At 43.8% G+C, this 25,626-nt stretch overlaps 2 protein-coding genes across 3 annotated transcripts in view; one reads left to right on the forward strand and one right to left on the reverse strand.

Moving 5' to 3' along the window:
* The window catches only part of mpp2b (MAGUK p55 scaffold protein 2b), a 38,024-nt gene extending 21,989 nt beyond the window's left edge, over window positions 1-16,035 (forward strand). Inside the window, exons 3-13 of one of the 2 annotated variants that reach the window (XM_056430515.1) lie at window positions 5,074-5,174; window positions 9,343-9,495; window positions 9,727-9,882; window positions 10,560-10,787; window positions 12,623-12,754; window positions 12,857-12,959; window positions 13,889-13,957; window positions 14,052-14,213; window positions 14,508-14,710; window positions 15,006-15,134; window positions 15,399-16,035. In XM_056430515.1, the coding sequence (XP_056286490.1) occupies window positions 5,074-5,174; window positions 9,343-9,495; window positions 9,727-9,882; window positions 10,560-10,787; window positions 12,623-12,754; window positions 12,857-12,959; window positions 13,889-13,957; window positions 14,052-14,213; window positions 14,508-14,710; window positions 15,006-15,134; window positions 15,399-15,575 (1,613 nt within the window). In that variant the 3' untranslated portion in view covers window positions 15,576-16,035. The remainder of the gene's footprint in view (window positions 1-5,073; window positions 5,175-9,342; window positions 9,496-9,726; window positions 9,883-10,559; window positions 10,788-12,622; window positions 12,755-12,856; window positions 12,960-13,888; window positions 13,958-14,051; window positions 14,214-14,507; window positions 14,711-15,005; window positions 15,135-15,398) is intronic. The other variant, XM_056430516.1, reaches the window with a different exon arrangement.
* Window positions 16,036-20,930: 4,895 nt separating this feature from the next.
* On the reverse strand, window positions 20,931-23,272 carry abi3b (ABI family, member 3b). Its single transcript, XM_056429863.1, has 6 exons — window positions 23,163-23,272; window positions 22,882-22,968; window positions 22,588-22,755; window positions 22,111-22,290; window positions 21,938-22,008; window positions 20,931-21,699 (listed from the first exon to the last, which is right to left on the reverse strand). Exons 1-6 carry the CDS (start codon window positions 23,226-23,228, stop codon window positions 21,066-21,068), a joined length of 1,206 nt encoding a protein of 401 aa, XP_056285838.1. The 5' UTR covers window positions 23,229-23,272; the 3' UTR covers window positions 20,931-21,065.
* Between the last annotated feature and the right edge of the window lie 2,354 nt (window positions 23,273-25,626).

The following is a 25,626-nucleotide window of genomic DNA, read 5'->3' on the forward strand; positions in this document are numbered from 1 at the left end:
TTTTGTCGTATACACATTTGGGTACTTCACAATACGTTGTTCCTCATGTTGCTTTGAGGAGCCTTCGTTCTAATTCAGGACCACCAGAAAGACGTTTGGGATGAATTGTGATTGAGAATCGTGAGTCCAAAGAGCCTAAATTACAAGAGACTTCCTCACCATCATATTTCCCACCCCCGCATCGCACCTCCTCGAAGAGAGGGCTTTATGAACGCTCATGGTCAGCTGTGTAGCGTCAGCTGATCATAAGCATCTACAAGGTTGTAGAGTAAGTAATGATGTGCATTTTGGGCAGGGTCATATATGAGGATTACACACGTCATTCTGTTGTTTTTTGGTTCTCATGCGTGTGTAAATACTCTCTGCATCATCCCATGAATCTCCACATATCTGTTTGTATTGTCCAGTTGCCTTTTTATGCTTTAGTCTGCTAAACTTTCAAGCCAACATTTACAGAGAGGCCATGTTTGAACGGGACTGTGGCGTAATCATGACAACTTTTTAAAATAGTGGCCCACTTCCTTGTTTTGGTACGGGCTTTCACACCTGATGGATGTTTTCACACCCAGGCTGTGTCTACTACCGGACACTTTACGAAGTACACTGCAATACAGTGCACTGACATCTGTAGTGCACTCCGTCGCTGATAAGTGCTGTATCAAATGGAACACCTACGTTAACCACTTGGCGGAAGTGACGGACGCAAATCTGTTCACGGCACCCGCGAAATTAAGCCGGTAGTGACGTACGCAAATCTGCTTGCGATACCCGCGAAACTTAAACTGACAAAATGAATGCACTTCTTGCCCTCTTTTTGTCCCTTGTTTACCCCTTTCTCCACCCCATGTGGAAACTGCGATACCTCCACAATCGCGGCAGGAGCCTCCGTGGTCGACCGCTTGTGCTACCGTAGCCATCTCGTCCGCCATTGTTTTAGAAATAAAATGAAAAGCTGGCGAAAGGGCTCCTCCTCTTCCGCTACGTAGCCAAGATGGCGCCCGTTTAGGGCCAGTAGTGTCCATCGTTTTACACTGCATTTTTTGCCCGTTTGCAGTGCGCCATCCGGGTACTTTCAGTGCACTGAACTCTGCTGGTTTTGTCAGTGTGGCGCCCTAAGCACTGAAAGTCAGTGCTCGAAGTGCTCAAGTGTCCGGTAGTAGACACAGCCCTAGTGTTCACACTAATCCAACAAACTGTACTTTGGGGTTGAGTGTACTCTGATCTGGGCCCGGGTCCCCGATATGAGAGCACCCACAGTGTTTTAATGTTAAAATACATTGATATTAAAGTGGCTGTAAAGTGTTTTATCAAATTCTGAAATAATGTGGCAATGACAACGTCTCTTATAGGGATGAAACTCTAAAGGGTTATGATGACCCAAATCTTTAGCTCCAGAGCTTTGTAGCATATTTCAGTTCACTTAGTTGTCTGTCCCACAGCTTCACGGTTCTGGTTCTGCTCCAGCTCTCTCATAAAGTCGTTTTTTGCAGCAACAGGAAGCCGTTCTCGGCGAAGAAGCTCTGAACACCCAGCGGACGTTACGCTGCTCGGCACCGAGCGGCAGACGTGCGGCTAAAGAGTCCCTCTGGAGTCGGTCCACACCACACACACAGCACACCTCCTGTGCTAGTGCTCGTTGCCTGTTCATATGTAATTGTGCTTCTTTCCCTTCCCCCGATGCATCTGGGTAGAGCATTTACTTTGCATTTACAGAAAGTAGAAGGACTCAGCTGCACACCGTACTCCTCTGTGTTTACATCCCCGTGAGGATTCAGCACGGAGGAACAGCAACACTGACGCATCTCCCACATCGTTCTCTCCGTGTCGCGCCCTCCCTCTCCATCCTCTCTGTGTTTCCCTAACCTCCGCGCCATAGCAACAGGACAACCTTCACTAAGTGCCGGCTAAGAGGTTCATGCTCCCCCCGCTGTGCTCGTCCACAAACAATAACAGCCCCGGATTGTTCGGCCGCCCCCGTGACATTGACTTTAATTGTAACCCTCAATGGAGCTGAAGTTTTGCTTAGAGGAGACTTAAAGAGACAAAACGCACCTCTTATTATACATGTGCTCTGCTGTCACTATGGCGAGCTCTTATTCGACTAACCTTTGTTGAGAGGTGATGCAAGAGGCCGCCACAGTGTGCTGTTATTAGAAAGTAGCATTTCATCTCTTTTTGTTATCGTTTTCTCTAAAGCTTAAATGGCAGGTTTTTTCCCTCCAGTTATTAATTATTGTATGTACCATCTCAGTCTCTTGAGAACTTTTAGATTTATGTCATGATTATTTATCTGCTCTACTGGGACTCTTTATTTAGTTAACCCCTTAAATGCAGAAGATGCGTATTGACGTAACATTGAAACATTTCCCTGGGAGAGCACATTAACACAGGTAGCTGGTTCAGCCTGTCGGCACAGTTGGATCCCATTTTGTTGTCGTAGGCCGCCACCTGCTAACTGGAGTTCTCTAATGATATCAAGTTACAGTGTGTAGTATCAAGAATTTAGGTTCACCGCAGTGAAAAATGACTTATGCCTGAGCTCTCACCTGTAAAGGCTCAGGAACGAGAAAAACTGTATATTATTACGCAAATGTTTACATGCAAAGTTTATGCTGCAATGAGACATGAGCAGATGAAAGATAAACACTGTTAGTGTTTTTATATGAAGTTTATGCACGAGAGGCTTTGACAGCAGCAGTATTCAAGATGAAATACTCCATCTGAATGCTGAAGACAAAGTTATGTTCGGACCTCTTTCCTGTCTTTTGACTTGTATGACCCATCCTATGTTGACTTTGATTTGATGCTTGCCAGTTAAAGTAAGATATGCAACCTTATTTATCTATATAGAGAGAATAAAGAGAACAAAGAGTCCAGAGATGGAGGGCAAGTTGGATTTTTAATGATCTCTATGAATAATAGAAAGACCCCAGGCATACTCGGCACTAGAATAAATTGCTATTATACTCCTGTTCCTTTAACATCTTCTTGTGAGTCCTTTGTGATGTCCAAGCAATGGCACTATCACGGGATAGGAAGTCAACATCCTTGATGCACAATAGAGAACCAGTGATCATATTGTCTGATTGGGACTCAGGTTAAATTGGAGAGGAGAACATGATCATTGAGAGAAAGTAAATGTAACAGTGAGAAAATGAAAATAACCCCCGTAAACTGTTCCACATTACCGGAGTGGCAGTTGTCGATGAGAACTACAAGAAGAAGAAGAAAAAACAATCTGCACACGTCTCGACCGTAAGACGAGCTGCTGGTCTGCTTTTCTCTGCCAAGCGCAAATCTGGCAACTCTCCTGCTAGAGCAGAACCGGCGTTTGAGGTGGAAATAGAAGGAAAGCACGTCTTCACTGCGGAAGACGTGCGTAATTATCAGTAATGTTTGATTAAGTTAATGTTCTTCCTCTGGCCTTCTTGGCTTTCTGTGTTTTAATGCGAGTGAAAGCGAAGATGAGGACAGTTGTTTTCACTTACAGTGAATGTGCATGTAAAAAATTGTTTCCTTCTCAATCCCAAAATATCTATTACCTCATCACTCTTCTTTAAGATTATTTACGAGAAAAAAAACTCTCACTGTTCTGCAGAGCAATAGAAACATAAATCATGTGCCAGCTTCGTGGCAGACCTGAGCTGCACTCACACACACTCACACACACACACACACACACACACACACACACACACACACACACACGGTTGTGTTTACAATGACTGACTCCCACTGTCCATATTGTAAAGCGTCAATTGATAGTGTTTGAATCCATGATGTAATTGTGTGGTTTATTGTCAATCCAGCAAAGAAACTGCAAAAAAACATAAAATAAATCATGGTTCTCTGGGCTTGAGAGACCTATTCAAATCTTAAATACAAATGTAAATTCTTCTATTCAGTGATATTATGTAAATAGAATATTATGTAAATCATTAAAATCTGTAAAACTTAAATCCCCGGCATGGCGCGATGGAGGGCAGAGCCCAGCTTCAAATGTCTCAAGCAAAGTTAAGAAATGTCCCGTTTCAGCTTTACTTTGTGTTTAGTGCTCATGAGCAAGTGTTAACGTACTAACATGCTGAACTAAGATGCTGAAAGTGAGAAACACGGTAATTGTGAGCATGTTGCCATGGCTGCATTAGCATGTGGCTTAAAGAATAGCTTCAAAGTCACAAGCATGGCCACGGACTTGTTATTTATTTGGCCTTTGTGCCATTTGTCATTTTAAAAGTGTGAGGATCTGTATAAATGAACCTGGACCCGACCATCCATCTAATTATTTTCATGTGGTCGTACACATGGGGCTCAGTTTTCAAATATGATCGCTCCTATAACTCAGCTCGACAGGAAGAAAACACTTTCATTTAATTCTGGAGCAAATGTTGGACCACAGAGTTACTGTTAATGTTTTATCTAATTTATGACTTCTTCCTCCTCTTATCGGTTTCTCTTGTTAAGATGCAACATGTTACAGTGGGACACAAAACTAATGAACTGCCCTCTAATTGGACCATTCACCTCTTAATGCCCGGTTATGACCTTATTAGGACATGAGACTTATCAAATGGGTATCGCATGATGTGTGGTTTAGAAGTTTGATTTAATATCTTTGAAAAAGAGCTGCATGTATTTACTTTCATGGTCTTATCATCAATTAACTTTGACCATACTATAGTCTTATCTGGCTTTTTAAACAAGGGTCTTTAGTTTAGTGCAGGCCTACAAACTGATAGAGATGGAAAAAATCCTATGCAAACTGGCAAATAAGGTTTATTCTTTCACTTTGTTGTTGTAAAGTTGCCGTGTGTGTGTGGGAGGGAGGAAGTTGGGAGTGGTGGGAGAAAGATGCCGTCGCTTCTGACAGACATAAGAGGGGGATGAAATTGCATGGGTAAGGATGTGATCCAGCTCCTATCCTTCCACCTCCCTCCTCCCTCCTGCTAACTGTGCCTACAGTCACGTAGTATGAACTACTGTCCACGTGTTCTCTCTCTCTCTCTGTCATTGGGGTGTCTATTCAGTCTATTTCCCATGGGTAACTGTAGGATATCTTCTTTTCGTCTGTAGCCATGCATCAGGCCTTGGACACACTGAGTGACAGCACAAGCTCCACAATGGCCAACGACCTGGACCTCATCTTCCTCAAGGGCATCATGGAGAGTCCAGTGGTGAGAGCAACTCTATACTGTAGTGTGTGTGTGTGTGTGTGTGTGTGTGTGTGTGTGTGTGTGTGTGATGCAGTAATTCAGACATTCAGAGCTCTTAATGTGACTGATGGATGAGTCAATAAGAAAGGACTTTAACTATATAGAAATGACATCACAACAATACAGGCTAGTTATATTAAATTGGGCACATTTACAATTTATCTGCTTTTGGTTAAATAGCAATGCAATTTAGCATTTTGTCTGAGCATTGAAATTTAACATGCCTTCTCCTGCATTTCAATCATTATGTTTTCACAGAGATTTGCATGGGTTATTACATTTACATTTTAAATTTATGCTCGCATTAATTACCCTCAAAAGAGCAACTTAAATTAATCAAGGATACATTAGCATACTAATGGTCTTGCTTCATTGTTTTCTCATTAGAGCTTTCTCATAAGAGACTCTGTGTCCTTTGCACAGGCAGTGAAATTCAGATGAAAACTCAAATTCAATTATTATTATTTTGTGCAATTCAATTTATTTTGTATCGCACAAAAGTATAGGTTTGCCCTCGTTTATTTCTGACGCTGCCATATACAGAAGATTCTGGGTTAAAGGTCAACAACTTTCCCACCAAAATAATAATGATAATCACAGGTAAACCGTAAGAGCAAATACGATTAAAGAATATATTCACACGATTCAGACCTTTCAAACAATATCCACCATCTGTCTCTCTACGATTCTGAATGAGTCAAATGTTCGTGAACAAAGACTCAGTTGTATTTTATTTATAGTTTTTTGCATTCAAGTATATGACAATTAACCAAAAAAATATTTATTGTTAAATAAAGGTTTGATGCAAGGGATGCAATGAGACAACAGAAATGTTTTCAATATGTAAAACAAGTGAATTATTCTGGTATAAAGCGGATTAAGGAAACTACAAGCAGCTGTTTGTTTCAGGTCTCACCACAACTAATGGACCTTTGACCTGAAATCCTTACAACTCTGTTCTAATTTAGACGAGCTTGTGCTTAGACAGCTTAGTTGAATTACTCAAGTGATTAGTTATATTTTGATTTGATCCAAAACAGAGTTAATAGTTTCATGAACATCCAAACCGTAGTTCTTTCTGAGCAGTGTCTTTCACCAGCTATTATCTAGTATTTCAGTGTCATGAGCGTGTGAGTGTACCTGACCAATATGTTCAATTATGTTAGCTTTAGTTTAAAATGAATGGAGAAGAGTGACAGAGCTCAGCGGTGGCAGAAAGGGTCTCCCTCTGGTGGCGATGCCTTCCTCTTCCCCTTCTTGCCAAGAGCACACGTGACTTTTTAGAAGTGTGGACGTCGGTGAGTAAACTTTTGTTCACTGCAAAAGTATGCAAGGAGAAAAGTAAGGATGCAGTTCACGTCCGTGTACTGACATTCACTCTGTGCCTTTCCTTTGTGCTGTTGAGAGTCATTAGTATGGATTACCGCATTTATCTTTCGAACTTTGCACAGTCGGTGTTGGCCGAGTCGCACTGAGGTGGCAGCCCTTCGTGGCCGTGAATTGGTCTGCTGGCCTACATCTCAGACACTCAGACAAGAGCCAGAGGGTAAAAGTGGCCAGTCTCATTCAGAGGCATTTCTGTGCAGGACATTTGGAGATGGACTATCCACAGGGAGCAGTCGGCTACACTGCATTCAGCAGTATGGGAGGCTTTTTATGCACAGCCTGTTCTGCTCCTTTCCACCTCCATTTCTCTCTGTCAATTTGTTCTCGGTTTATTTTCACTTTCAACTCCGATTGATTTCCTGTGTGTGTGTGTGTGTGTGTGTGCATGCCGGCGTCTTAATAGCACAACACTGGTGTGTGTACTGGACGTCTGTGGAGGTTCTCGCAGACATTGTATTGATGAGCATTACCATAACGATTACTTTGCTGATGCAAGATATGAGTAAAGACGCCTTGCCCACGGATGTGAAAATGATTTCCAAGATGACCCCATGGTGGCTCTATATATGCATAACAAGCTACAAGGGGGGCGGAGCAAGGGTCTGTGCTTGTGTGCAAATGGCACGGTGGCTTCAGTGAATTGTGCTGATTGCACCACACTCACGACAGAATGATGCAATCAGCCCAACCTGCAATTGCTATAATGAATCTGAAGGGTGATTCAGCCAACACTGAACAGATACTGACAACAGGGACTATCATCATGCACGAGGGCTTCCACAGCGCTCGATTATGGTCAGCTATGACTGTGGCACGGACTTAATGCTTTGCTGTATATCTGAACGAGCAATCAGGACTATTGAGACCTTTAGGACAGATGAATAAACTGCATTTAGACATTTAGTTATGTACTTACATTCCAAGCCATTACATTTCACCCTGTTTAAGCTGTAAATAACACTCCGTGTTTTTTGTTAAATAGTGCCAATGTGGCCTCTAAAGCATTGAATTCAGTACAAAGCAGTTTGTGCAAGACAATCGAGTTATTATGTGACAAGCGGGCGAATCTTGACAATTCTGAAAGTACGGAAACAGAAATCATGTATAAAAGCTTGTCTTCACATGCTGAAGTGCACTTCATCTTTTTAATCGATTTCATGGAGCACTCAGCGCTCACCGTGGAGTAACAGTCTGCTTTAAAAGAAAATCATAAAGCACTGGATGCTGAATGATGCAGTGTGAGAAACTGTCTATTAACTTTCCATCATTCAAAGGAGAATTTGTAAGACATAAGTAAATTACAGGATAATGGCACATCATGCTTAAATGATGAGTACAAAAGAGTCATACCTCCTCTATATACTTTTTTTTTAAAGTCGCAAGTCTTCCTTTAAGTTGCAGTACCGTCATCTGCTACTGTTGATGACCATTGGGAACAAGATTGATCTAATTACAGCACCACCCCTGTGAGCGTTAGCTACAGTTGTGCTCCATGTTCATATTAGAGAAGGCATCCATTAGATATGTAATGGAGATGCAGAGCATAGCTATGAAACTGCTTTGTTATTTCCTCTTTGCCTTCAGAACAGCAGCGCTCATTAGCCTTTTATAGCTGAGATGTCTCGGTGGGGACGAGAAAGATTCGTAGTGTCTTGTCATTTTAAAAGGCTCAAGTGTCAGTACTTGGCAGACGTTAAATTAGCATCGTAAATGATAGTGTATCCACAACCTGAAAGACCGTCACAGTAAATGAAAACATGCTTATCTTAGTCATTTTTAAATATAATTAGTCATTTTATAACGCATTTTAAGTGGTAGCAAAACAGACACAAGCTCTAAGAAGCGTCCCATGGCTCTAGAAAACGTGTAATCATATGGCACGTAGTCCGATGGCCCGACACCGACAGCTCGCTCTGTCAGGTTACAAAGAGTTCTGCCAAAACAAAGTCCTTCTGCCGCATCGCTGAATCACTGTGTTTAAACTGTGTTTAAGCCCATGTGCAAATAACTTTGTCTGTGCGGATAAGATAGATAGATAGATGATGTATACTTTATTGATCCCGCAAGCGGGAAATTACAGGCAGATCCAGGAAGATTACAGCGAAAGGATAATGTGTACAGTGCTTGTGTGTGTGTAGTAAAGTGTATAAGATGAGGCTGTGTACATGCAGGCAATTAAGGATATCTGTTTGTGTGTATCTGTGCACCGTATCCTGTCTCTCTTTCCAGAGTAGTCATCAGTCCCGCCAGACAAGTCCTCTGTGGGAACGCCTTGACACTGGATCTTCAAATACAAAATTTATTGATGTACAGCTGCAAGGCGTGCAACTGTACATGACCGTTTATCTTAAAGGGTTTTTAAACAAACGGCAGCAGAGAAGGAGAAAGTGAAAAATTAAACTTCCCTGAAATATATATATTTTTTAACATCAACATACCATAAAAAAACCTACCAGGTGCAAGATTTGACCCACGTTTGTGCTTAGTTTTCTTGTTTCTTGTATCTTTCATTGAGGATTTATGAGTGCAGTCTGTGTTTGCTTCAGATTGTTGTTGTCTTGCCCTTTTTGGTGTGTAAATGAATACAAAATAAAAAAGTCCTGCAGAAGTCAGAAAGCATTTCATTAACATTTAGCAAGCACTGCTCACTGAGAAGACATGATCAGGGAATCAGGAACACCTGGCACTTGTGCTGGGAGAAGGAACCTGACGTAACACCCATTTCACATTCATTAAATCCCAGGCCCACGAGCAGTTTGAGGAGCCCAAGCTGGAGGCTGTGAGGGACAACAACATGGAGCTGGTCCAGGACATCCTCAAGGAGCTCAACCCGCTCTCTGACCGGAGTCTTGCTGTGGAAGAGCTGGTCCGCATCCTGAAGGAGCCTCACTTCCAGGTCCACAGCTAACTGTAGCTTTAATTAACAGTCACTCATTGATTACTTCTCAAAGTGATGTTCTTGCTAAATTATGCATGTTGCGCAAGGATGGATTAGATTAATATTGAGCTAAAGTATTTGCTTCAGTCCATGCATTGACTTGTTATCATGTTACGAGAGGAAGAGGGTAAAAAACCTGTTTGTCAGTGCCATCATCAGTGTTTGTGTCCCCTGCTGCTCTGCTCACAGTCCCTCATGGAGACTCATGATTCTGTGGCGTCCAAAAACTACGAGACACCTCCCGCCAGCCCCTGTTCCTTCATGGACGCAGCCCTCAACAACCAGCCGGTCCCCCCAGACGCAGTCAGGATGGTGGGCATCCGAAAGGTGTCTGGAGAGCACCTGGTAAATCTGATCGGTTAATGCGGCAACCCCTTTGTAATCAGTGAGGCAGCAGAGAGCCCTCCTGTTTACTGCGAGCAGATACAATGCTTTAATTAATGGGACGATTTGTGTAAGCAGCGCATGCACTCAGTATAATGAGATTTATTTTGTAGCATTGTTAAAAAGAGATTTAAACTGCCTTGCAGCACAATGTAGAGGCGATTACTCTGCAGCACCTTAACATGTGGTGGATTAATACCAGTGATAACTTTCCCAGGTGCAATAGTGTCTCACTTGTCAAACTAACTCAATCGTCATTTGCACACTTTACAAATGAAGGAAGTTACTTATGTCATAAAGTCATGTTTTATAGGATAGTTGGAAACTGACTGGGACAAATAAGGAGCACCAAACTGACAGCAAGTTAAGTGTAAAAATAAAGCAAAATCACTTTGAAATGTTTCTTTATTTGAGCCTAAATATCTTTTTAAGAGAAAATGTGCAATAGTTGTTTGCAGGCAGCGTCTGGTGTCCATTACAGTGATTCCAGGATACATATTCCTGCAGCAGCGTCACTCATTGCAAGCACTGTTAATTCATTTATTATAATAATACTGTTATTGAGTTCAAACTTGTATATTTGTTGTTGTTTGAGTGAAGGTGACCCACTTAACAACTGATTATTGTATTTCAACTAGGGAGTAACGTTCCGAGTGGAGAATGGTGAGCTGGTGATAGCCAGGATCCTCCACGGTGGCATGATTGACCAGCAAGGCCTGCTCCACGTGGGCGACATCATCAAGGAGGTGAACGGCCAGGAGGTGGGCAACGACCCCAAAGTGCTCCAGGAGATGCTGAAGGAGGCCAGCGGCAGTGTGGTGCTGAAGATCCTGCCCAGCTACCAGGAGCCACACACACCAAGACAGGTCAGCTGAGGGGGGGGAACTACACATTTCTGATCCTCCTGAAATGGATATTGTGGAACAAAGATTAGTTTGAATGTAAGTAAGCACCACTCACTGCTCTGCCTGGCACTACTGGCTGCAGCAGTAATACCTGCTTCCCAGCTTGGTCACTTATCCAAATGTAGGGTCATGTTCTGCTCGTACATAATGGATCAATAACTGAAGTCTGCCAGAACAAGAAAGGAAAAGAGGGATCCCATAGAGTCCTTTTCGTTTAGTTCGTTCCTCCTGTGGTTGTAAAGTTCACATCAGAAATATCATGCAGATCCATTTTTTGTAGGAATATACTCAAGACAGCCGACACACATGATGGTGTTGTGGCTCTCCTCGGGTTACGCCAGGTAAGGAATGCACGCTCTCTAAGAGCCAGATGAGTCTCGTCACGCTGAAAATGTGACCCAGTTTAAAATGAGGGGAAGTAAACGAGTTGCGTTGCCTGGTGACGTCAAAAGGATGAAGCACGTCGGAGGATGCAGATGGAGATGCGTTGGGCTGAAGGATCTGTGACTGATTGGTCTTCGCAGTAGGGAAGAGGAACACTAGAGCTTGAAGGAGACATGCAAAATTAATTACTTACAGTATAAATATACTGGAACATAATTGACAAGGAAATTATGTAGAGAGGGTTTATTTAATTGAGACTAGCTCAGACCTACACATGTCTTTGAAGCATATTATTGCTCTTGGGGAAACATATTGTTATAAATGATGAAACAGGTAAAAGGTCAAAAGTTAGATTTCCATGATGATTTATCAGACACACGATCAATGATGGTCAGTTGGTTTGTCCAGACTGAATACCTCAACATCTGTTGGACTGAAGTCCCCTATTGGCAGCAGCCCGTCTGTCAGAAATCACCTGAAATGGCTTTCATATCAGAGAACTTATCACCCACACAATGAGGGTTGTTCACTAGAAACAGTGTTCTGAGTCGTGGCTCTCCGAACATTTCAAAAAGTGCTTCTGCAAGAAGACATGTCTACAGTATAAAGACCGTTGCATTGTGGAACCAGAGCAAACTCGTTTTTACTTTTCCTTTTTGTGTGATATCATCCCTATAAGTGCGCACTTGAACACTTAATAGCGACTGTCAGTTTGAGATGTATAAAAAAAGTGATTTGGCTGTGCTCACTCAGTGAAGTGCCGTGTAGGTGGATGCTGTTCGCTAAAGTTCTCCCTGAATCCAGCTGTCTGTGTCCCACGGGGACTGAACCCTGACCGTCCCTGTGGTCAGACTGTGTCCGTCCACTGTGGCGTCTCAGGCGTAGAACGAGACACAGGACAGCAACGGCTGGTAGAGCTTTATGCATCAGTTCAATACGGGAAAAGGCGTTGAGTGCAAGGGGGGATGGGATGGTTACCATGGCTACAGATTTTGTCTCTCTCTCTCTTTCTCTATTTCTGTGGGAGTCTTTCTCTCTCTATTTCTGTGTGTAAGTGTTTATCTCTTTCTCTATTTCTGTGAGTGAGTCTCTCTCTATTTATGTGTGTGAGTCTCTCTCTCTCTCTCTCTCTCTCTCTCTCTCTCTCTCTGTGTGTGTCCTTGTCCTGCCAGTTGGGATCCAGGCTTTGAGCTGAAGCCTTGATGTCTGTTGTGCTCAAGGCTGTTTCATAGTGCCGGACACCTACTCACCCAATCCATCTACTACACGTCATCTCCATGCACCACACAAGAGGAAGCATTCATATTCATTCCCTGTTTATTCAATTAAACGTGTATCGTTCAATAAGTCTGTTTTGACATCCGTTATTTCACTGACCCCCTTCCCTCTCTTCACCTTCTTTATCCATCCAGGCTTTTGTAAAGTGTCACTTTGACTACGACCCGTCCCATGACAACCTGATTCCTTGTAGAGAAGCCGGGCTGAGCTTCTACAGCGGAGACATTCTGCAGATTTTCAACCAGGAGGACCTCAATTGGTGGCAGGTCAGTCAAAACCCAAGAAATCCAATATTATTGTGCATCAAGTGAGACCAAGTTTTTATTTATTTAGCTGCTTGTTACCTCTATGTTTGTGTGCCCTCACAGGCCTGTCACATAGAGGGAGGCAGCGCAGGTCTAATTCCAAGCCAGCTGCTTGAGGAGAAGAGGAAAGCGTTTGTGAAGAGAGATCTGGAGCTCGTTAGCACAGGTACACCTCTCGGCAGCAGAGACGAGAAGCCCTTCTCATTATGCAGATTTGACACAATGGCAACAAAGACAACATCTGCTCCTCTCCGTATCGTACGCGCAATCCTTACAGGCGCCGGCCGCTCGTCCTCCCCTCACCTCCGGGTCTGTTGCTCTGTCAGTGAGCACTGGAGAACTGGTAATGAGCATCGCTGAGACTCGTGACTTGTGATTAAGCTGTAGAGTCCGACCTTCACGAGCAGGTGTCCCGAGAAAGAGAGTTAATTGAGGAGTGGTGATAAGACCCCCGTAAATACAAACCGGATCAATAATCATCTCTTCTCTTATGAGATGTGGGGTGAAAAGAGGCTGTGCTCCTTTTGGATTGATCTGCTCTGAGTCCTCAGGAGCAACCACACAGGTGGCGAGTCGCAGCATGCCCTTTCCTTACGGAGGAGAGGAAGATGACAGCGCTACTGTACTGTCCTTGGAGCCTGGGAAGGACACATCTGTTTGCTAGCACGCTTTTCACACATCACACCAACTGAGAGCATGATTTGAATACAAATAAGTGTGATCGGTCCAATTCATACATTTAGAAAAATACATAATTATTTAGCACTGTGGCTGTAAGGTGGCGCCAACTAAATGAGCTGATAGGTTGATTTCTGGCATGGAAATAAAGAACTGATCTCATGTTTCCTTCTTTTCTCGTTTCTGTTCATAAGACGTTCTTCCCCGCGGGCTAAATGACGATGTATCATATCATATTGCTTGTGGTCAGCAGACTGCCTTGTCACAGGTGTTCTCTGACAGCAGACTGATACACGTTGGTGCACAGTGCCATCTAGTGGTATTGAATTCTCTGAATCTCCAAATAGTTCTGATTTATGACCCTGCAGTTTATTCCCTGACCTTCCCCCTGATAGTTCATCTTCTTGTCTTTCTCAGGTCCTCTATGTGCTGGGATGGGTGGGAAGAAGAAAAAAAAGATGATGTATTTGACCACCAAGAATGCAGGTAACTCGCCTCACAGAGTGTAATATCACAGCCTCTTTTTTTTAATTCTGTACTAGGCTACAGAATAAATTCCTAATTACATGTTTCTGAATAGAATTTGATCGCCACGAGCTGCGGATATATGAAGAGGTAGCCAAGGTCCCGCCCTTCAGAAGGAAGACACTGGTTCTGATTGGTGCTCAGGGGGTTGGCCGTCGCAGTCTGAAAAACAAGCTGCTGGTGTCAGATCCCCAGCGCTATGGCACCACCATCCCCTGTGAGTGCAGCCATTCATCATCACATTAAAACATATACGACACAAACTCCATCCAACATTTACGTTCATGTTGTTGTATTGTTGCATGCTTTGTTACTGTTGTTATTGGAATGTGTTTTGCTTCAGTTCATTTAGTTCTTTGTCATCTTGTCTCTCGATTTTGAAGTTTTAATGTTTTCTTTTCCATCCAATTACTTTTTTTATTGTTATATTTTCTCCTTCTTTTTGTGATTTAATCCTTGTGTTTGAGTAAAAATGATCTATTTCATCTTCCGTTTCTTTTTTATCTTTCAGTCACCTGCAGAAAACCAAAGGTGGATGAGAGGGATAGCCAGATGTACTCCTTCATGACGCGTAGCGAAATGGAGTGCGACATTAAAAACGCTCGTTTCTTGGAGCACGGCGAGTATGACGGGAACCTGTACGGCACCAAGATCCACTCCATACACGAGGTGATCGACACGGGAAAGATCTGCATCCTGGACGTCAACCCACAGGTAGATGCCATCTAAACCTCCATCCATTCATTGTTTTCACAAAGTCCATCACTATTCCTATAATCAAACTGATTACGTGCAGCTAAGCACACCATCAATATTTATCAAAGAGGATCTTTTAATGATCTGCTGTACTTAATTTGCCGGAAACGCTCGGCTTGTTTTATTTGCACACATTAGCTTTATAGACTTGTTGGATGAAGAAACTGCCGTTGCTTTTAAATCCCATTCTCAACTTAATAATCACGTATGTGTTGCGTGCTGTACAGTGACCGTAAATGTTCTTTCTCTGAAGGCTCTTAAAGTCCTGCGGACGTCAGAGTTCCTGCCATACGTTGTTTTCATTGAAGCCCCGGATTTCGAGGTTCTCAAAGCTATGAATAAGTCAGCAATGGAGTCCGGAGTGGTTACAAAGCAGTTAACGGTAAGTGTGTGTTTCCGTCGAGGCTTTAAAAACCCATTCTCTTATTCCTGTTGTCCTATAAAAAAATATGGCCATTTAATAAAGTCTGAGTTTGAAGCCGTTTGTTTACTCAACATTAGAGATTGATGTCTCTGCATTCGACTTATACGACTTTCAAAGTCATCGTAACTTTCACTGTTTACTCTGCTCTTCCATTCGAGTAATTGCCTGCTCTTTGTATTTATTTCCTCCTAATCGGCCCTCTCCCTGAGATGCTCCCTACAGGACTCTGAATTAAAGAGGACGGTGGACGAGAGCGAGCGCATCAAGCGGGCCTACGGACATTACTTTGACCTCTGCATCGTGAACGACGGGCTGGAAGCGGCGTTCCGAAGTCTGCGGTCGGCTCTGGACAAACTGTCGACGGAGCAGCAGTGGGTTCCCGTCAGTTGGGTCTTCTGAAGGCCACCGAGAGCTCACCAGCAAGGTGCCGGGTCCACAGGTCGAAGGTCAGAGGACGGGTTGGCAGCTCCAGAGGGGGGTGTCCATGCAGACCTTGCTGGTGGAGGTCCGTAATGACCCGCCTCGTGTAGAGCGTCTTCGTACAAGCTCGTGTTCCTCTGCCGAATTTGACATTCGGCAGTACTTTATTTGTCAGAATCGGGATAATTTTATTGATATTTGTTGAGAAAGATTTAGAGTTGATTATGAGGTGTAGTGCAATAGTGTGAGTGAGCGTGTGTATATTATAATAAACGTGAAAATAGACCTGATCGCAATGCTCTATTGAAGGTTTTTCGTTTGTATTGAACTTTTGAGCCTTTCCTACGTTACGTAGTGTATGTTTACATTGGACCGGGAGGACAGATTTGTGAAGGAAAGATACCAAATGTTTGTGATAAAAACTCAATATTGTACCATTTTATCATACGGAATGATTGTATGTGCTCCTAAGTGTGCTTTATATTATGTCACCACTAATTTGAAAAGCAAATGGCAATAGATCATTTTGAAGAAAACCACATATACAGGACTGTCTCAGAAAATTAGAATATTGTGATGAAGTTCTTTATTTTCTGCAATGCAATTAAAAAAACAAAAATGTCATGCATTCTGGATTCATTACAAATCAACTGAAATATTGCAAGCCTTTTATTCTTTTAATATTGCTGATTATGGCTTACAGTTTAAGAAAACTCAAATATCCTATCTCTAAATATTAGAATATCATGAAAAAGTATACTAGTAGGGTATTAAACAAATCACTTGAATTGTCTAATTAACTCGAAACACCTGCAAGGGTTTCCTGAGCCTTGACAAACACTCAGCTGTTATAAATCTTTTTTTTTACTTGGTCTGAGGAAATATTAAAATTTTATGAGATAGGATTTTAGATTTTTCTTAAGCTGTAAGCCATAATCAGCAATATTAAAAGAATAAAAGGCTTGCAATATTTCAGTTGATTTGTAATGAATCCAGAATGCATGACATTTTTGTTTTTTTAATTGCATTACAGAAAATAAAGAACTTTATCACAATATTCTAATTTTCTGAGACAGTCCTGTATATATATATATACACGTGCAATACATTTACTCTACATGAGCATTTTGTGCGTTGATTAACGATCTCCATTTGACATTTATTTGTTTTCCTGTGCTGTAAAAGTGTCCGTTTGTTTGACAGTGAGTAGAGCCAGGGGACGTGTTGTTGTCTTTGTAGCACTTGGAACAACAACAACAACAAAATAACGGAGAAGAAATATGAGGTAGCCTCCAGTATGCATTGATTGTATAATGAAGACAAACAAATGACTTAACAATTAATGCAAGTTGTCACGTTTTTGTGGTTTTTGATGTACAAAAAGTCCATTTTTATAATTAAGGCTTCAAATTCATACTTACTTTTGCCTTAAGATGGTTAAAAAGCCAAGGAAAACACTCTTATCACTGTACATGGTCCTTCTTAGAATTTAGAGAAATATAATACTGGCAACTGATTCAATATTTATTTAATTTCCCTCAAACTTGTAAGTACTGTATTGGAATAAAGAGTATATTAGTATAACATCGAGAAACACCCGGTGCTTTGATGCTTCTGCTGGTGTGTAGACGACTACACTGTGGATTTAATGTTCATACAAAATGTATTAAAATTGAGAATACTACAAATAGTACTAATGCAATTTATTTTAAGTTAAAATCCCAGGATGCAACGGAAGGTTTGTCAGTGTAACTGTAGATTCACCGGTGGATGCCCCGTGTGGCTCTGTGGCTGGGTCTGTGTGCTGGATGAGGATCGTGGGGTCGGGTGCAGAGGTCCTGACATGGTCCAGGGATGAGGGGCCAGAGGCAGCGTCATCGGGTACATCTCGTAGTCAAACACTTGGGTCAAACTGCATGAAAGAGAAGTACAATAATGGTACTGTAGTAACACTTTTACTTGGTATTTCAACTCCTATAATAATACATCAGGTATTAGCCTGAAGCGCTAGATGACTAACCTGAGAAAGAACACAGTAAGTTTAGTGTTGAGGAAACAGTTCATTCTGGGAGATACGCTTATGGGTTTTCTTGCTTGAGAGAAAGATGAGAAGAGTGATACATGCTCATGTCTTAAGAGAACCATCTTCTTCTATTGTTCTACAGCAATTTTCACATATTTCCTAATGTTTTAAGTACACCGCAAGTGTTCATTCTTCGTGGATATTTAATTGAAGTTTAAAAATATTGAAGAATCCACTTAGAGAACCACAGTATGGCTCTGTCTGGACTACCGATATGCTCCTATATGTTATTAATGAGTAATAGACGAGTGGTCTACATCAGGGGTCGTGGGAGGCTGCAGGGAGGGCTACACACCAGGCAGTATGGTGGTGGGAAGTCCACGGTGCTGTACCGAGGAGGGAGTCGGTCATAACTTCTGGGCTCTTCTGCATGATGTTCAGGGCGAGAAACCGTACGGAGCACTGAAGATGAGTCGGCGTCTCGCGGCGTTGGCACGGTGACGTCGTACGCCGCTCGCTTCTTTTTGGCGTGCCGATAGAAGCAGAGCAGCACCACGGCGATGGACACCACCAGGGCCGGGAATCTACAGGCACATCGCCGCCAGCTCAAGACTTTGTGTGTGTCTCAAAAAAACAGAAAAGTCCCTTCCTGTATGGAGGGATACATTCTTGGCTTTATTAAACTACTTACAGATATTGGAAGATATTTACTACCTCAGTCATGGTTGGAATTTACGTCCAAATTCTGACATTACTGTGAGGGAAGGGGGGCGGGGGGGGGGGGGTCAAAAACTATGCAATTATTTGTAAAAATGGACTTTCATTGACAGTTGAATTGACCAGCATGCAGTTTGACTTTATGCTGTCTGAGTTCAACAACTGACAGTGGACCTTCATCCTATAAATATATATATGAAGAAAACAATAGAGTTGGCATAATTCTACCCTATGTTCGTTACCGTAGTGATGCAGAGTTAGAAGATCATTATCATACAGTGGGATGAGTCCTTACCTTATTTGTGAATACAAAACATACAGAAACTGTCCTGCCCTCCGCGTTGCGATTGGAAGATGATGTGTCACTGGGGGAAGTGCACAATCCCAGCAGCTTTTATGGCATTATTGTCTTTGTTAAAGACACAGGACGTAGAGGTGTGCTCATGCCGCATCGTTGATCGGTGGAGCGCTGAGGGGGCATCATGTCCGAGGCCTTCCCCAGGGCTCATGGACCGGCTTGTAATCAAAGTTAATGGCTGTGACCAATGACCGTGCCATGTGAATCATGGCAGCTTGTATATTTCTAGTGGATGAAATAACAAAAATATTAATTGATAAAATATTGCTATTTATTGCGGCAAACCAACATATGTCATTCCTCAGGATGCTGCGACTTATTTTCTATGAACTTTGTCAGAATAGTGACGGCTGAATCCACCATGTGGCCTGAAACCCAGTGTCCTATTTGCTTTAGGGAAAACAAGTTTTTATAAAAGTATAGATTTATTTAGTAAATTACAACAAAAAAATACTATTAAAACATTTACACAATAGAGCTTTAACTCAAATATTGTACCTCTTTAGACAAAACATACGCACTGCACGTGTGGGCAAGTTTTATCTAAATTGTTCTGGAAGTTTCAGTCGTTGCATCATCCATAAAAAGATTCTGCTTTCCATCCAGCGGATTGCTTACAGGTTATGAACACACCCAAGCACTAAAGGTTGCTATAGGGTCAAATAGATTTAGATTTTGTTAAGAAAAAAAAAACATAGTTTGTAAAGTTTTGCAAACTTTGCATAAAGTTCCAGAAGAGAAAAGTTGAGAAATATCAACTGAAGTTTCTGTTTAATTCTGGGTACGTATCAAAGCAGAAAAGGGCATTTAATTTATTATTTTTTCTTCTACGAATTCCTAATCTTTAATTTACCTAATTTCACAGCGTCGGCCTCGTATTGACTCTCATCTGATTCCAGAGAGTCGCTCCCTGGGACAACGAGGACCAATGGTTGCATCTCGAAGGTGTCTGAAGAAGTGGAGAGGAAGAGATCAGGGTTGCTCTGAGTAATCTGGAGCATTGTGTATGACTGAGGGGTCAAGCTCCAAAAGAGAAACGAAAAACATTTACTGTAATTCCAATTTGGTTGCTGACGATGAAATCTCAGAAGTCAGTTTCATGATCATCCCCATCATGAAATATGATGTCATGAATGCAAAGAAGATGCAGACAGTACCGTACCCTGTATGGAGGTGGGCCAACGTCTCCTGAGCAGTAGACAGAAGGGTCTCTGTAAGGAGGTTTAAAATATGCTTCATATATGTAAATTACTTCCTGGGTTTCTTCTTCCACCCGCTCCAACAAACTAATCTGAAATGCTAACTCAATCGTCATAAATACTGCCCATGGGATTGTACTTTTAAAATCAGGCTCCACTCACTCTTGAGAAAAAGAAAAAGACAAACCTGATTTTAAACTTGAACTCTAAATGTATTCTACGTTTCGTCGTGCACTTTATTGTCATTTAGCAACACAGTTATAGAGGTCAAAGGTCGCTCTTTATCTCCGCGTATCCTTAAATCCCACATAAACAAACGTCTATAAGGACGATATAATTAGTGCGAAAGCTGCATAATCCTGGAATGTATAGCCACCACGGCACTTACACCCATCATTAGTTAAGTAAAGCAGACACTGTCGACATGGAGTTCAACGTTATGACTACATGTGAAGCTTTTATGGCACGGCGCCACAAGCTGGGTCGATTAAAGTAAAAGTAAATCAGCAGATATACAAGTCGGGGCCTCGTCCTTACTTGACAAAGTCAAATATAAAACCATTGCTCGCATTTGGATTAGCGCTCTCTGACTTATTTGAGTTGTTTACAAGCTGAAACCAAAGCTTACTTTCCAGTAGAGGCCATGCAGAGCAGAGTGAGTAGAGGGTTGATGTTCGTGGCCTCGAGGTTCCAGCCTGTGACGTACACACAGCGATGTCATCATCGACGCGGCTCTCGCCCACACCGCAGGATGGCGCTGGGCTAAAGGCCGCCGGGTGTTGATGTGACTTACTGATTAACACACACCGAGATAAACGACACACAAAAGTAATAAGGCGGGGGGAGGGGGAGGGGATCACCCCACAGGGAAACACAAGGGTCCCTGTTTCAGCTTGTTCCTCCGGAATGCTCTGGAGGTATTGTTGAAACATGTCGGAGGCTTCTCTCCCGCAGCACAATGGTTCACGTTGAAGGAGGACTTTAGAGAATATGCTTTGAGGCTCAAGCCGAGCCGCCGGACACACGTGAAACAGCTCAACATTTTACCAAGGTTTTTATTTTTATTATTAACGCTCAACTTTGATCTCGGGCCGAAGATATTTCCATGTTTTACACGTCTGATGGCGAAACACAGCAGTTAGAACAAAAATCATCCCAAAACATCATGTTCACTAGCGTAGGAGAGGGTGGGGTGGAGGCACCATACCAGAGGTGCCAGTGTGAGGGGGCGGTGGTGGTGGAGGAGGAGGGGATGCAGCTCCTGATACTGGAGGAGGTGGTGGTGGTGGGGCCATACCAAAGGTGCCAGTGTGAAGGGGCGGTGGTGGAGGTGGAGGGAATGCAGCTCCTGATACTGGAGGAGGTGGTGGTGGTGGTGGGGCCATACCAAAGGTGCCAGTGTGAAGGGGCGGTGGTGGAGGTGGAGGGAATGCAGCTCCTGATACTGGAGGAGGTGGTGGTGGTGGTGGTGGGGCCATACCAAAGGTGCCAGTTTGAAGGGGTGGTGGTGGTGGAGGAGGGGATGCAGCTCCCGATATCGGAGGAGGCGGAGGCGGGTAGGAGCCATTTGACAGAGAGGTTGGCGGCGGAGGGGGAGGTGGGGGCAGACCCGTGGGCGAGGCCGAGAAGGACGGCGGTGGGGGGAGGCCGTCGTCCATGTAGGAAGACGGAGGTGGTGGTGGAGGAGGGGAGGGCATATCAAGGTCCAAATCGGCAGGCGGGGGAGGCGGGCCGTGGTCCACGGGGTGGGAGGCAGTACGCAAGGTGGGGACTGAGGGTGGAGGCACAGCAATGCCCAGACTGGATCTGCAGACACAAAATACACCGTCAGCTACTGTGAGCCACATCCAGCTTTAGCTCCTCAAAGAAATGTTGTTGTTGTTGTTGTTGTTGTTTACTGCCAAAGACATGTAACGTGTCAGCTAGTGTGCTTGAGAGGTCGTGATCATAATTCAATCGGGTCATGTGACGCCCCGATTATAATAACCAGTAGCCTACTGTAGTTTTGTGTGTTGTTCATAAAAGGAGGACGTTATCTACGTACACCAGGTAGTCTGCGGCCGGCTGTACGCTCTCTGTGGTGTCCGCTCTCTCTCTGGGCGGCTGCTCGGTGAACTGTGGGGAGAAGACGAACCAAAAGGTGTAAAAAGAAAAAGCATCTCTGCACCCCGAGACATCCACCCGGATACTCGGAAAGGTTTTTTCCCCAAAATGTACCGCAAAACAGTGTCCGGTGGAGTCCAGGACGGAGTAGGATATGGGCACTCTGGTGTAGCCGCTCTCGGCCTCCTTGCCCGAAGCCGGCGGGGTCACCGGCTTGCAGCGGCTCCTGTTTTTGGGAGTCGTGAAAGCGCCGATCTCTCTCCTGGCTACCGTCTCGCAGTGGATGGCGGCCGCCTGTACGCCACAGAGCACAGCATGAAAACACACAAAGAAGAGAGAGTCTTTCTTCTGTCGGTAGCTATGAACACGAATGGATGACGGGCGACCGAGCTGACCCTGAAAGCACAACGAATACTGCACCTGGCTCCTGACAACAGTAAGACTACCTATTAGTAGGTCAAAGGTCAAATTAATGAATGCAAATGTGCTTTCTATCTACTTATTTCAACAGACAAGAAGCAGAATGGTCCAATCATCCATGGAGTCTGACAGGGGGGGGTCACACCCCTCAGGGGGACATGTGCCACTCACCAGTGACAGCAGGTTGACCGAGGACGCCATGTCGGTGATCTGCATGGCCTGGGAGTCCAGCAGCCTCAGCACGTTGGTGGCCAGGCTGTTGATCTGGTACGACACACTGGCCAGAGCCTGGGCAGCCAAGCCCTTGGCTTCCTCCACCGCCTTGGTGGAGTCCTCCGCCTGAACGATACATATATATATATATATATATATATACACATTATTATTAATATCTGAAATTATGTCGTATGCTTTTTCTACCAGGGCACTTTTTTTTCTTCTTTTCCTCCATTGAGCATAACTCACCTGGAGGAAGTTGTGCTCGCAGTAGTCCGCGACGCGCAGGAGGTTGCTGTGGTTCTCCACCAGGTCCTTCCTGGCGGCCGGCGCCTCCTGAAATATCCGAGTAATAACTTCAGAGAAGTTCTGCTGCTCCGTCATTTCCCCCATTTGTGCAAACAAAAAAAAGCCTTTTAAATAACAAATATATTATATTAAAAAGTGTTCTCTCGCTACTCCAGGAGGGTGTGTGGCCCGTCGGCCGCGGCGGCGGGGAGTTGTTCTGTCGGCGGAGAACGCGGAATTACCGGAGGGGAAAGATTTCGAGAGCAGCTGGTCTGCAGGGCAGGGCTGGCTGCATGAGGGGTAGCCATTCAACAGATCCACGGTGCACCTTATTTATATATATTATAATAATATAATATTGTCACAGAGTCAATACTATTTAGTATTTTTTTTTTACATACTGTATATCTAATAATGTGACACCAGGGCTGTGTCTACTACCGCGCACTTGAGCACTTCGAGCACTGACTTTCAGTGTTCGAAGTGCGCCACTGAAAAATCCAGCAGAATTCAGTGCACTGAAAGTACCCGGATGGCGCACTGCAAACGGGCAAAAAATGTAGTGTAAAACGATGGACACTACTCGCACTAAGCGGCCGCCATCTTGGCTACGTACCGGAAGAGGAGGAGCCCTTTCGCCAGCTTTTCATTTTATTTCTAAAACAATGGCGGACAGCACAAGCGGTAGACCACGAAGCTACAGACCGTAAATGTAAGTATCAGCGGTAGTTACACATTGTACTGGTATTACAATGTACTACTAACATGCCATTCTCAGATTAGTGAGCATACCTAGGTAGCATTAGATGCCATTGGATCTGCATGGCAGTTATGATAAACTAGCTGGGTAATCCACCACCCGGCCAGTCCGACGAAGGTGCACTTTTATCGGACACTTTCTGCTTGACGAGCGGGGGCAGGTCGGCTCCAGGCGCTTGCTCCAGCGGCAAGTCCGACGACAGATAGCTGTCAGTCATCGGACAGTGTTAAACAACGGCTGTTCTGTTAACCAATCGAAATAGCAATTTTAATAATGGATTAACAATGGATATGCTCAGTTTAATAACGGGTTAACATGACACCGCCCGATAATTAATACCGTTACGATAGCTATCTAAGCTTGTCCGTCTAGAAATAATTGTAGCTTTCAATCATCGTTGTGTGTTTTTTTAATGTCGTGTATGTATTAATTTAAATGTAATCGTGGTCTGGGACAGAGCACTGAATGGCTATCCTATTTCTGTTTCCTGCCCCAGAGACGTTTCCTGGAGGTGCTGGTGCTGGTCCTCTGCTGCCCTCCCGACATCTGGCTCCAATGACCTCTGGCACCTCACATCCACCTCCAGGGCCTTTAAGAAGATGGACCGCCATCGCGTCTTCAGTATCCCGAAGGACCTCTCCACAACACAACACACCTGGCCTTTGACAGGCAGCAGCTGTAGCTTGGAGGTGGTTATGACAGGCTGCCTGAAGGGGTCATGAGGCAGATGGGTTGGGACAGGCAGGGTAGCCACCATCCCCAAGGATACAGTATCCTGGTGGAGGGGATGACTGCTCATAGAAGATGGGGCTGTTATTCAGGACCCTGGCATCATGCACTGAGCCCGGGGCCTGTCGAAGGCCCTGGCCACCACCCGATAGGAGGTGGCGCTGGCAAGCCAAAAAATAAAAACTAGACAGGAGATCTCGGGGCCCCAACCGTGGTCAGTCAGTGCCCAGCACAGCCATGAGGGCGTTGAATGACTCGGGTGAGCCTGAAGTCCACCCTCATGTCACTGGCCATCAAAATACAATGCCAGCAGTGGCATTGCAACATTGATATGGCAGCGCCACCTGGGACTGGGTGGCTGCTGTAGAGTGTGTGGGAGGAGGAAGGAAGATTATATTAATATGTAAGTCATTTTATCAATAAAATGTTGTCATTGAGGTTTTGTAGTCTTTTATTGCGTTTTCTGATTTATATTAGAATTGATGCATGTTTGTAACAACAAATTAATATGCCTGTGTGTTCAATTGCTAATTGATTCCTGTATCAGGGTGAACTTCACTACAACAGAGATGTGTATAAAAGTACAGTCAGTCAAAGTAGGCCTATTACTGTGTGAATTCAAGCAGATGATGACTATCATTTCAGTGGATAATTCTTAAAACTAATTGGAATCTAGGGACAAACAGGTACAGATTTGTCATGTTTTATTTCCATATGGTGTGTATGTGGATTGCAAAGAAGAAGGCTACTTCTGACAAAGATAATTGAGAATTTAGCATACCTAGCGAGGAGAATTTAATTGCAACTACTACATGAAGCTATGCTGTGAAGGTAAGGCAAAATCACACAATTAAATTTACATATACCATCTCGACTTCAGCCAGAAGGCGGAGGCTCCTGCCGCGATTGTGGAGGTATCGCAGTTTCCACATGGGGTGGAGAAAGGTAAACAAGGGACAACAATAGGGCAAGAAGTGCATTCATGTTGTCAGTTTAAGGGTTAGGGTATCGCAAGCAGATTTGCATACGTCACTCCCGGCTTAATTTCGCGGGTGCCGTGAACAGATTTGCGTCCGTCACTTCCGCCAAGTGGTTAACGGTTAAGTGTTCCATTTGAGACAGCACTTCATCAGCGACGCAGTACACTGCAATGCAGTGCACTGAATTGCAGTGTACTGCATTGCAGTGTACTTCGTTAAGTGCGCGGTAGTAGACAC

The sequence above is a fragment of the Pseudoliparis swirei genome, chromosome 13 (genome assembly GCF_029220125.1).
Source record: "Pseudoliparis swirei isolate HS2019 ecotype Mariana Trench chromosome 13, NWPU_hadal_v1, whole genome shotgun sequence".
NCBI lineage: Eukaryota > Metazoa > Chordata > Actinopteri > Perciformes > Liparidae > Pseudoliparis > Pseudoliparis swirei.

Excerpts from the sequence above, each read along its gene's own strand:
- abi3b (XM_056429863.1), bottom strand. The coding sequence starts at position 23,228 with ATGGCTACCCCTCATGCAGCCAGCCCTGCCCTGCAGACCAGCTGCTCT. Across the intron at positions 22,291-22,587 it reads CGGTCAACCTGCTGTCACTG|GCGGCCGCCATCCACTGCGA; the intron begins GTGAGTGGCACA and ends TGTGGCGTACAG. Across the intron at positions 21,700-21,937 it reads CCGGCCGCAGACTACCTGGT|ATCCAGTCTGGGCATTGCTG; the intron begins GTACGTAGATAA and ends TTGTGTCTGCAG.